This window comes from Cydia strobilella, chromosome 4 (assembly GCF_947568885.1).
Source record: "Cydia strobilella chromosome 4, ilCydStro3.1, whole genome shotgun sequence".
NCBI lineage: Eukaryota > Metazoa > Arthropoda > Insecta > Lepidoptera > Tortricidae > Cydia > Cydia strobilella.
Window position 1 is genome coordinate 20,919,201 of NC_086044.1, and position 13,081 is coordinate 20,932,281.

The 13,081-nt window shown below is 35.4% G+C and overlaps 1 protein-coding gene across 1 annotated transcript; it reads left to right on the top strand.

Annotated features, from left to right (window-relative positions):
- Positions 1 to 327: 327 nt before the first annotated feature.
- On the top strand, positions 328 to 8,313 carry LOC134740869 (trypsin epsilon-like). The gene is made up of 4 exons (XM_063673521.1): positions 328 to 332; positions 6,189 to 6,612; positions 7,358 to 7,491; positions 8,034 to 8,313. Exons 1-4 carry the CDS (start codon positions 328 to 330, stop codon positions 8,311 to 8,313), a joined length of 843 nt encoding a protein of 280 aa, XP_063529591.1.
- The last annotated feature ends 4,768 nt before the right edge of the window (positions 8,314 to 13,081 follow it).

Here is a 13,081-nt window from a genome sequence, read left to right on the forward strand (position 1 = left end):
AATTGAGTGTGTGACGCGACACGGCTGGGTGTTTTTCAGAACGAAACTAAATGCAGCATCCTAGTAAATAAATCTAGAAGTGGTTTCGTCTTCGTCATACATCTTTAATGTGGCGTTATTTATGTTCTCGAGCGGCGTACCAGGCTTTATTCTCTGAAATGCCCGAGAAAGAAAAATGAAACAACTTTTCGCATAAATAAAAGTTTTACCTTAGACGCTGCCGCGATGACGCGCAAACATTTTCGTGCATTGCTCTTATGAGTTTCGGCCATTTTTGTTTTTATGTTTTCTTTTTTAAACGGCAGGCCATTAAGGGAAGCGCGGGAAATGAGGTTCGTTTTTAACACTAAAAGCAAGGTTTATTGGATACTTTGAGTAACTTTCCAAAGTACTATTTTGTACGAAATGCTTTAGATTAGGCAAGGCACCCGGACGTAATGTTATTAGATCATTATGTTTATAAACACGTGTATATCTTTATTTCCATATAAGTACTAAGCTATTTTTTCTTTAAGCTCGACTTATATTTTTGTAATTATATTTCTAATGTTTTCTCAAGAATACCTAATTTTATTTTTTTTGAATTGTAAGCTTAGATAATATATGCAGCCTAAAATAATGTTTCTCATGCAAATAATATTCTTAGAGCAGTATTTATGTAAGTAGGTTGGTACCTACCTATTTTTGGAACACTTGTTAAAGTCCGAGTATAACTCAAGGAACATAAGTAACATGTAGGTATAAGCATACGAGACAAAAGTGATTTATTTTAAATGAGTCATCGTGAAAAGAAATGATTAATTGACCTTAATGATAGCATAGAGTAACTTATACTAGAGCGGTACTGTCATAGTAAATTTTGTAACCCCAGTAAATTCACTGCCATCTGTCGACACACTTTAAAACTAAAAATAAAGATTTATAAAAATACGATAGAATGTATTAATATAGTCAAATGATTTTTTTTATTTGCATTAATTATTTTTATGATTTTGACCCATATTCTTTCACTGATATGCGTTAAAATTGTTAAATAACAAACGAAACCGTCAACGCCATCTATACGACTGTAGGCCAAAACTAGTAGCGCTCTCTGAACGAGAATCAAATTTTCTTGATTTTCGAGGCACGTTTTTTCCTTAGACTGTATCCATCTATTACGGAGTTATATCTATCTTTGATGATAGGAATATTTTCAATATTACAGTAGAATCCGCATCTAATGACATCGAGGGGAAGTGACAAACACGTCATACTAAGCGGATGTCATATAAAGCATAGTGGATTAACTTCTTATTTTTGTTAATTTTCCCAAATTAATCTCAAATTCCTTTGTGAGAAATGAGTTTTATTAACCTTGTACCAATTATCAATTTGTTATTGAGGATCAAAACTAAAACAACTTACACGCCGTGCACGCCACGCACGCACAACGTCCTCGCACGGAAAGACGTAGGGACGACACAAAACCAGCGAATATGTCAGTATAACCGGACATATTTGAATGTAAATAGGATTTATAGTTTATAAAGAATAGTTTATAAATAGTATTTTTATTTTATGAAGAATTGAATGCAAGTAATAATTAGGTGCATAAACAACATACTGATTTTAATGTTTAGGTCAGGTACTATAACTATAAGTAACTTGTCAAGATATTATTAGGGTTCCGTACCCAAAGGGTAAAAACGGGACCCTATTACTAAGACTCCGCTGTCCGTCTGTCTGTCCGTCTGTCTGTCACCAGGCTGTATCTCATGAACCGTGATAGCTAGACAGTTGAAATTTTCACAGATGATATATTTCTGTTGCCGCTATAACAACAAATACTAAAAACAGAATAATATAAATATTTCCCATACAACAAACGTGATTTTTTTGCTGTTTTTTTTTCGTAATGGTACGGAACCCTTCGTGCGCGAGTCCGACTTGCACTTGACCGGTTTTTTTTAAATCCGAGTCCGCGCAGTTTAAATTCGATCTTCGGTCCCGTTCGACCCGAGTCCGAGGCCGAGCAACTTTTATTGGCCTCTGAAAATGTTTGCTTCCTGCGATTGAAACTTGTTCAATGCTGCAACGTGACGGAACGTGTTCGAGAAATGCTTTTTTGGGTTCAAGTTGTATAAAGAAATAAGTGGGTTTAAATTCTTTTCGTTGTCTTATTTTTTGTCCCCAAAAAATGTGACGAAGTGAAGCCTTTTGTATGGAATGAAAATTAGTTTTTAATAAATAAATAAATAGCTGACATTGTCGCACCTAACACCGTGGTGAAATAGGGGCCAGGTTGTATCTCATGAACCGTGATAGCTAGACAGGTGAAATTTTCACAGATGATATATTTGTGTTGCCGCTATAACAACATAATAATATTACTAACAACAGAATTAAATATTTAAGTATGGCTCCCATACAAGAAACGTCATTTTTTTGCCGATTTTTTGCGGTATGGTACGGAACCCTTCGTGCGCGAATCCGACTCGCACTTGGTTGGTTTTTTAAAGCTTTTAAAAGTAATTCCAAACACAAATCAAATTTTTCATCCGATTCCAACGTTATTTATCGTGCCGTTTGTAAAAACTCATTGTGAGACACTAACTTCCTTCGAAATTAAGTAAAAACGAAATTAAAAGAAGGCAAGAGGATTTCTCGGGGAAATTTCTAATGAACAAACTTTTGAATTAGTCTGACGAGGACGTGCTCGCATTAGAAGATCGTAAGCACCTACTGCGATCGTTAAGAGAGAAGAAAGAAAGAAAATACATTTATTCAAGGCCACAACATAGTACATAAAAAAACCGGCCAAGTGCGAGTCGGGCTCGCGCACGAAGGGTTCCGTACCATAGCGCAAAAAAACGGGGAAAAAATCACGTTTGTTGTATGGGAGCCCCACTTAAATATTTATTTTATTCTGTTTTTAGTATTTGTTGTTATAGCGGCAACAGAAATACATCATCTGTGAAAATTTCAACTGTCTAGCTATCACGGTTAATGAGATACAGCCTGGTGACAGACAGACAGACAGACAGACGGACGGACAGACGGACAGCAGAGTCTTAGTAATAGGGTCCCGTTTTTACCCTTTGGGTACGGAACCTTAAAAAGAAAGGCATGCAGGCATACAAAATCATTTGGACGCTATAGGACTCAGCATAATACCGCGGCAAACCGTGGCGCTAGTTTTCTATGAGGTCAGAACCTACTCACTTTTATTCTGTAATCGAAATTCCTAAATAGGAATCGCATAGCACAGTGTTCTTTATTGAGAACACTGGGCGGGATAAGAATGGACACAGTATAACAGCAGTAACAACACTTTGAATTAAGGAGATGCAACCAACTGTTTTCGTCGTTTAATTACGGAGAAACTACAACAAAATGTGTCAGCAAAGTTTCGGGAAGCCGCTTCGGGCGACGTCGGCTGCGCTCGGGTGACATCAGCTTTGACAGTAACAAGGCTGGTGTAAATTAAATGTTACAGAGTAACTTGTATTGGTTTTTTCACGATTTTCTTCCTGTATGTCGAAACGTATTGCCTCCTCCTTTTTGGTACGGACGGCCAAAGAATGGAATGCGCTCCCACCATCTGTATTCCCTGATCAATATGACCTCGGTCTCTTTAAAGCAAGAGTGAGCCGACTGAGCGCGCTGGTGTACCTAACTAAATACGATTTTGACTCCAATGTGTCTTTACGAAGTAATATCCAGTAATAGAAGTAATATCGAAGTAGTAGCCAGGAAACCTGCTTACACGACACGAGCTGCCTGTAGTTTTTTGCTTTTACTTACCACTTAGATTAGGTTCCCTCTGCATTGCCATGGCACATTACTTTAAAAAACTCTGTTCTCGCCCTCTTGCGACTGTCTGTAAGCACTTAAGCAGTCAAATTTAGATTGATACAGTATTGTTTTTTATTCTAATCAAAGAGAAGTTCTGATAAAATCGACCTGTCTTAGCTGTAATTTTAGTTTAGTTTACGTATCTGCCGCATGGCGCTAGTTATAATGTACGGCCAAGTTGAGTTCGGCCGGATATAATAGCTGTGCGTGGTGATAGCGTTTATTGTAATATGTATACTTATCTCTGTCTCTGTCTTTTGTATGTTATATTATATATTAATTTTGTTGTTTTTCTTGTTACCTGTCGTGATTGTTTCACCGGATGGTCTCACCGGAAGATCAGCGCTGGAAGTCACCAGCAACATGCTGAGGTGAGACCATTTCGTGGCACTTTTTCTTTTTATTTATGTTTCTCTGTTTTGTATAATTTTCTATTTGTGTGTGCTAACGAATAAATTATTTCTATTCTATTCTATTCTATTCTATATATATGTCTATGCCTAATCTACCATTTCTATGGCCCATTTGTACACAACGCACCCGACAGTTTCTTCATACCCCTTTAGCATTCACACTTCATTTAATTTCGTAGTTTAGCTAATCTACACATTAAGTTGATTGAAACCAATTCATGTTGCTTTAATAGCAGCCTTATCTTAATGAGACTTAATTTAGCCTCAGTTTAGTTATTTAATGGTGAAATGTCGGCTAAAATATCGATACTCATATTGGGCTTCATATGTATAATAAAATGTCGAGACATATCGTTTAATTCAAACAGATCTCAACTTACAGGTAAGTTCGTTTAGTTTTGTAACTGACTGTTTAGTTGTGCTAGATGACCAATCCTGCTATCATGGTCGCATTTTTATCACTTGTCATGTTATGCGTCACTATCGCACTTGCATACTTGTTGCAACGTGACAGGCATGATGACAGATGAATGAACGAATGAATGAATATGTATTTATTGCCACAACAGCGAATACAGAAAACACAATATCAAAAAGTTACTTAACCTATAAACATTATATCTATAATCTATAATCTTGACCTAATATCTGTAACTTAATAACTAAACATTTGCTGTGACAAATGGTTTGGGCGTCAGCATAATGCTGCCAGCATCAACTCAGCGTGAGTGACACTGCAGCGCTGTTTTTCAGCCCAGACCAAGATACCAATTAAAATAAATTAAATAAGCTCCGTATTTAACTACACAACACAAATACAATTATCACTTAGCCAAATCTCAAACTTCAATTTATATAATTATTATATAAAATTTTTATTTATTTATTTATTTATTTTATTTTTTAAATTTGCCGTTTCCACAGATGATAAAAAACCGACCATCTTAGATGATCTTAGCCCTACTGCGGTTGCAGCGAGGTCACATTTTTATCACCTATCACCATGCCTGTCACGACAAGTGTAAGTGCGAAAGTGAGAGGCATAGTGACAGGCGATATAAATCCTACCATGCTACCGCCGCTGTTTTTATAATATGCAGTATCAGTCGATCAGGTTTGTTTTTAGGATCAAATGTCTATATGGAACCCATATTATTGAAGCAATACAAAAGTCATAAATGATAGTCAAAGTCTCGTGGTCCACTTTTGACAAAACTGGTAACTGATCGTGACGTCACGATGGGTTGAGAAGCCATCTTGAAGTATGGAAAACAAGAATAATGCGATTTCATACCAACCCATAAAATCCAATTTTTAATAAAACTAAAAAAATCGGATAATATTTGTTTTTGTTATATAAAAAAACTAAAATTTTGAAACTTTCTAGCCTTTTTTTAGGGTTCCGTACCCAAAGGGTAAACACGGGACCCTATTACTAAGGCTCCTCTGTCCGTCTGTCCGTCTGTCTGTCTGTCACCAGGCTGTATCTCATGAACCGTGATAGCTAGAAAGTTGAAATTTTCACAGATGATGTATTTCTGGTGCCGCTATAACAACAAATACTAAAAAGTACGGAACCTTCGGTGGGCGAGTCCGACTCGCACTTGTCCGGTTTTTAATTTTCATATAAATTTACGATAAATTGTTCATTTTCGCTGTATTTAGCTAGATTCTGTTGTTAAATTTAACAATTGTATTTTAATTTTTACTCTTATTTTTACCTTATTGTTCTATGGACTTTTCTCTGAATTAAAATGATTTTATTTATTTTTATTTATCATCCCTATTAGTTACTGTTGAAATGGCGGCTAAAACAACGATATCATATTGAGTGTCATATCTTCATAAGACGATTGTACCTTGTTTTGCAGAAAATTGTTTCATAGAATGTAATGTTTCGCAAAATTTTCATTTCATAGAAAACATATTTTTCATAAGTGTAATAAAAATTACAAAAACTAATTTCGCAGGTAAAATAGTAGGAGGAGAATTTTCAAGTATAAAAAATTTTCCCCATTCCGCTTTCATCGTCATAAACAGTGGATACAGATCTTCTACATGTGGCGCATCCATACTCAACCAAGCCATACTACTAACTGCAGCTCACTGCATTTCAAAGTGCACAGGAAAATGTAACATAAAAGCTTACTTCGGATCTGAACGAAAAAGTAGAGGCTTCGAAAGAAATATCATCAGTTTCAAGATTCATGAAAAGTATAATACTGATACTAAAGCTCAAGATATTGCTCTGATGAGGTTAGATAAGGATTTGCAGTTTAGTAAAAAAGTAAAGAGAGTTATCATAATGAAGAAACTACCAAAGTACGATACTGCCGAAGTAGCTGGGTGGGGCTGGAGTAATGTAAGTTTAGATAATTTCATTTAAAATTGAAATAAGGCAACATCTAAGGAGACCCGACGATTGTACCTTGTTTTGCAGAAAATTGTTTCATAGAATGTATTGTTTCGCTAAATTTTCATTTCATAGAAAAAATATTTTTTTACAAAGGGTCGCAGTTCCAAACTAACCTAACCTTTTTTTCTGTTAGACCTAATGGGTTCTACACAATGTAATGTAAAATTCTTGCATAATGTTCTCTGAAAATATTGAATTACAATGACATAAGTAACTAATTTGACAAAGGTCACAAATAAATAAAGTACCTAAATAATTTGATAAAGCTTAGTCTCGGGCGACGCTTGAACTGGCGATCCTGAGCATACTCGAGACAGTGAATTTTTCCACATAAATTTATTTTTTTCTAAGCTTTGTGGTATCGTTTGCAAATTCAAAATTAATTTGTTATTTATTTATTTATTTTATTTATTACTCAAATAAGTGACATAGCATTACAGTAAAAGCCAAGGCACAAAAAACTACAAATAAAAACCAGACAAATTAAAAATTAGATTTAGGCGGCGACATAACAGCGTCGCTCCGTTGCGTCGTCTGACTTGGTGTAGGATTCGGCAGGTTGCCCCGGAACCACCGAAACACCACACCCTTCGGCCATAAGACCGCGCTTGCGATGGTGTCCTGCAGCGGATTATAATTTATTGTTTTGCGAAACCGTATCTGTACTGGGATAAATGTATTCTGTTTTCAGGCCAGGGGCTCAAAGAGTGAAATGTTGAAACACGCAAAACAGCAGGTTTTTAGCAGAAGTACATGCTATGATAAAGTGAAAGTTATACCAGTAGGAACTTTTTGCGCGACCGATTTCAATAGCTATCCTGAAAAGTAAGTTTAAATTATAATTTGAATCTTTTTAAAATATTTTTTACGTTAAAGACCCTAATCTGTTAAACAAAAGCCATTGTTTATTTTCTACGAGCGCGTGGCCATTGTGTCTCAGCACGTGGCACGCGCTTAGACTCAATGGCCACGCGCTCAGAATGAATAAAGGTAACAAAATAATTTTGTAATAATTTTTAATTAAAATAATTTCGCGTTAGACCCGATTAATCGTAAATGTGGCAAAAACTAATCTGGCAAATTTTGAAGCGAGATGGTCAATTAGGATTGATATTGATTCCATATTTGTAATTGTTTTTTGTCATTTTTGGTTAATTTTATTGCTTGTAAAAATTGACATGTAAAAGTGCCCCTGTGGCCTATTTGCTGAATAAATGTTTGATGTTTGATTGTTATAATCATTTGGCTTTAATTGATTCAATCAATGATCACTTCTATTTTAATTGTCAATTTCTATTACTTCTAAATGTGCAAGCTAGATAAGTAGAAATAAAGAAATTAAAATGTCGTATAATTGTTATTCAAAGGGGCGACTCCGGCAGTGCCCTCGTGATCAAGGGTTCCATCCAGATCGGCATTGTATCCTTCAAGAAGAGACAGTACACAAACGAAACCATCGTGTACACCGACGTCCCTTACTTCTACGACTGGATACGCAATAACGCAAGGGAGTTGTACTGCCAAGACTTGAAGAAAAAGGGAAAAAAGTTGATTGAAAAAAATAATAAAAAATGGGAGGAAAAAACTTTTATCAAAAAGATATGGCGAACGGAGGAGGAAGACTTTAAGAACTGTAATTTTATATAAAAATTAAACACTTAACATAGCATTGGAAGATATTGTATTGATCATTACTTGACTGTCTATTCTATAGGTATAATTATTACATTACAGGCAATCATTTCTAGGTAGGTGTGCCATTTTATTTAAAGTTGTACGCTGCATCTTTTCAAATTTGGTAATTTTTATGTTAGTTTTTGAAAAAGTGTATAGTACAACTTTAAATCCAGGTAAGGTAAAAGTGGATGGGATATTTTAAGATTTGTAGTTTACTACTAAGCATTAGACATTGTGTGCACGATATCAAACCAGGTCAAACAACAACCAATTTATCATAAATCACAAAAAAAATTCCACTAAACAAACTATGCTTAAATCAAAGTCAGTGGCCCACGACTAACGCGGCCCATATTTCATGATGGCGGCTTTTGAGTGACGCCTGATACCGAACATGATAAATAACGGAGCTAATGTGACGGGTAATGAGACAACTTTCAGGAAATCAGCCAAAAATTAAGGGCCACATTTTCAGATATTTATTAGTACATTTTGTATTAAGGGCGGTAAATAAGAAATTGCGAACGATTGTGAATTAAAGCCCGAAGCCGATGGCGAAGTCTTAATTAAAACGAGTTGGTTATTCCTGCACTACCCGTGGCTCACCCAATGTTTAAAAGAAGGGAAAAACAGGGAAATAAATAAAATTTCTTCCTAATTTCGTACGTACATATGTCGAAATTTAGAATAGAATAGAATAAAATTTTATTCGTAAGCACAAACAAACAAGACATTACATAATATAAAAGAAAACATAAAATAAGATTAAAGTGCCACGAAATGGATTGGATTTGAATGGATGGAAACTTAGCATTTACGGACCGCATCTCCTACGTGTCATAACACCTTTTACGAGCAAGTGTGATGAAAATAACTTTATCATGCTTTCTTCGATTTCCTGATTAGAGTAAGGCTAAACTGTTGCTAAAGATACTTTTTGTTTCTCATGCTCTAAAAGTGGGTCGTTGTTGTTCTAAAAAGTGTGCAGAAAATGATACGTTTCTGCTCTAGAGCACTGTACTTTCTAAGTGCATTATTTTTCCTTTTTTTCACCATAAGCAATGAACATTTTGGTTCTAAATGAATTTGTTTTAAATTTCCATTCTGATAATTAACTCCCCATTCCATAAAAAACGATATTTTTAACTAAATTGTTAATTGAAAGTACCCTCTAGAAATACTACTGAAGTTCATACTTAGCCGTGTTTTTTTAATGCACATGCATTTCCTCGTATTCGAAATGAAAAGTAGTGTTTACCATTTCATCCCTTGGTTAACAATCTACTATTCCCGCCAAACAACAATATATTAGGACAGCAACATAATATTCGCTTTATGTTATTTACTTATTTCAGCTGCAACTGATATGCATTCCTATTGTGCAGTTCACTTGCAAGTTGCAGTTAAAATGCAGTTTGCTTGATTAGCAGATATGATTATATCAGGAAAATAAATATTTTACTACCTCGTAAAACCTTTAACAACCATCAAAAGTCTTACAGACGTCCAACTTATTTTAAACTCAGACTTCCTAACATAAGCTTATTTAATTCTCTCTCACTTCTATACTAGAAGGAAACAGAATTAAGTACCAACAAATTTCATAGATTGTGATTCGTTTTATTCTTGAGTGCAGTATACGATGTTACTTGAAAGGAATGAAAGGTCTCAGTAAAGTGGTTCAGTTAAATGCATTAATTTTCAGTCCACAGACGCCGTACTGTCACTGTAATTAATTAATTGAAGAAAGCGCAGACGAGAAAAAAGTATACCAGGATAGTGATAAAACAGGGAGCGTCAAATGTCTGGCTAGCTTTAGTTTTTACATTCAAGAGTAGATGGCGCTTTGAGGTCTTGTTTCTATTAAATTTTATATATTAGACTAGTCTTATACTCTGAATTTTATTCTTCCGGAATCGGAATAGTGCGACAGTAAATGACTTTTTATTTATTTTTATTTATTTAATAGTGACATTGGAAGTATTGAATTCAGAAATATTGCGAGACAGCGAGGTAATGCCGCCAGCATCCTTGGTATAATGCCTCAAGGGCCTATTTTAGATTTAAGCTAGATATTGCTTTCGTTTACGTAGTAGTACCATTGTATATAATCTTGTGTGTAAATAAATGAAATATTTAATTCAGATATAATATGTGATTGCGTAAATTGTTTGCTTTTGTAAATATTATATAAGATAGAATCACCCACCGTATCTCTTGATTTCCGTAATTTCCAGTCTTCAAACCTTACGTTTTGGTACAGTCAAGTGTTAAAAATATGGGTGCACTCATCATACTCAAAAATGTGTCCCATATTTTTACACTTAAATGTACATTTAAGCGGTCGCTATTCATAGCAACCTCACCTATATATATTTAATATGCGTCTTTTCATTTTTAATCTGCGTCTTTTCATTTTTAATCTGCGTCTTTTCATTTTCAATATGCGTCTTTTCATTTTTAATCTGCGTCTTTCGCACTCATGACTTCTTTGAACAATGACGTTTGTTCTTTAGCATTTATGACCAGCGTGTCCCTTTACTTTCTTAAGAGCAAAGATAGATATAACTCCGTAATAGATGGATACAGTCTTAGGAAAAAAACGTGCCTCGAAAATCACAAAAATTTGATTCTCGATCAGATGGCGCCACTACCTTTGGCCTACTCTCGTATAGAGGGCGTTGACAGTTTCATTTGTTATTTAACAATTTTAACACATATCAGTGAAGGAATATGAGTCAAAATCATATAAAAATAATTAACTTAAATGTTAATATATTTTTCCTTTTTTATTGTGGGACGTACCACATTATTACAATCTATAAATTGTATATACAATTGCGCAATTGGTAACGCATTGGACCGGCAATCCAAGGATGTGGGTTCGAGTCCCACGTTGACCAGAGTTGATCATCGTTGATTTTTTCATTGTGATTGACATCTGTATATACAATTTATAAAAATAATTAATGCAAATAAAAAAATCATTTATCCATATTTAAATACATTTTATCGTATTTTTTATAAATCTTCATTTTTAGTTTTAAAGTGTGTCGATAGATGGCAGTGAACTTACTGTGGTTACAAAATTTACTATGACAGTACCACTCTATCCTTTTATATCCTCTTTGCTTAAGAGTAAGCGTCATTCTAGATCTGTGCTAAAATCACCCATGTAATGTAATGTAACCTATTGTCGCTTTCGTAGTCTGTCACCATGTCAGCGGCTATCGCGGGGACACTTCATTAACCCCCTCACTACATTTGAGTCCGGTTAATCGTTCGGAATGGTGAATTATGGCGATGTGAGCCGTCACAAGCGATCGAAGGGTTAGGCTGATGGAGTTTTACTGTATTCACTGTTCACCCATTTAAAGTTATTTAGCACTGAGCTACTGGGTTTGATTCAATCTCTGCTTTATGAATAATAAGAAAGAGTTTATTCATAAACGCGTAATTTGACAGGTCAAATCTATATCGCCGTTATTAATCGGTTAATGTTTCTTTCTGGCCGCGTAGCCAACACGCCAATCGCTGACGCTCTTTAGCGATCGAAACGCAACTGTCACTGTCGCACTAATATGGAAGAGTGATAGAGAGACACAAAGCGTTTCGTTGTCGAAGCGATAGCGATTGTCACCTTGGCTAGGCCGGCTGTCATGACTCGCCACTTGGTGCTGCGGAAAATATAAATTTAATGATAATTTAGAATGACAGTCGAATAGAGAGACAGTTGTGTCGCTTACCTTTTAACTAGGGTAAATCCATTCGACCCTCCTACCCTATTACCTTTTTCTAATACCAAAATTGCAAAATCTAACAGTTGGATTTACCAGAGTTTGAAGTTAAGCGCCTGTTGACCTCCGCTTCATATAAGTTTCTTAAAGTACTTATGCATAGTGTTGTTTTAAATATATTTTAATAACAAAACTTCCGTGAGACACAGACATATTAAACATATTAATAACGGGTCACTCATGTATTTTACCGCCGCCGTAAACCGCCGTACCGGTGCCGGTCCGTCACCGTCGACGCAAGCTCCTGATGACGCCTCGGTACGGAGTGAAACATGTCGAGCGTTTTCTACTTAAAATACGTGAGTGACCCGTTATTAATATGTTTAATATGTTTTAAATATACTTTAAGTGAGAAATAATAATCGCCAGGCGCTACGTTTTGCACCAAACCAATTCTAGAATTAGGAATATTCGATGATAGGGCGAAAATTTTATGGTTCGTTCGATAAATGGCGTGCAAGCTTAACGCTGGCATTGAAATCCTTAATTTATCCCCTCGCCTGCGCATTAACGCGTATCAGTATCATTGTCTGTAGGATGAACTTTGCGAAAATTAAGTTATGAGTAGCTTAATGTTCATATCAAATTATTAATGAATAACCTCAGCCTCACTCCCTGCAAATCTAATTACCCCACTATAACTAGGACTTTTTCAAATCGAGTGAAGCTTAACTTAACTGTCAGCTCCCACATGTTGTATTAAGATTTGCTTTATTTTATATTATTTATGTGTTTTTAATTTAAATTGGTTGCCCTGAAAACCAGCGCCATGGCTAAGGCCAGGATTACACTCGCAAGTTTTACTTACGTAAGTAGGGACACAGCTATACTACAGAATGAGATATGAATATCGTTATCTCATTCTAGCAAATAGCTTTGTCCCTACTGTAAAACTTACGAGTGTAATCCTTGCCTAAGGACGATAGTCATCGGTACATGCT

Bases quoted from the DNA above. Each gene is read 5' to 3' on its own strand.
- LOC134740869 (XM_063673521.1), top strand. The intron at 6,613-7,357 runs GTAAGTTTAGAT...TTCTGTTTTCAG, and splicing joins CTGGGTGGGGCTGGAGTAAT to GCCAGGGGCTCAAAGAGTGA. The intron at 7,492-8,033 runs GTAAGTTTAAAT...TGTTATTCAAAG, and splicing joins TTCAATAGCTATCCTGAAAA to GGGCGACTCCGGCAGTGCCC.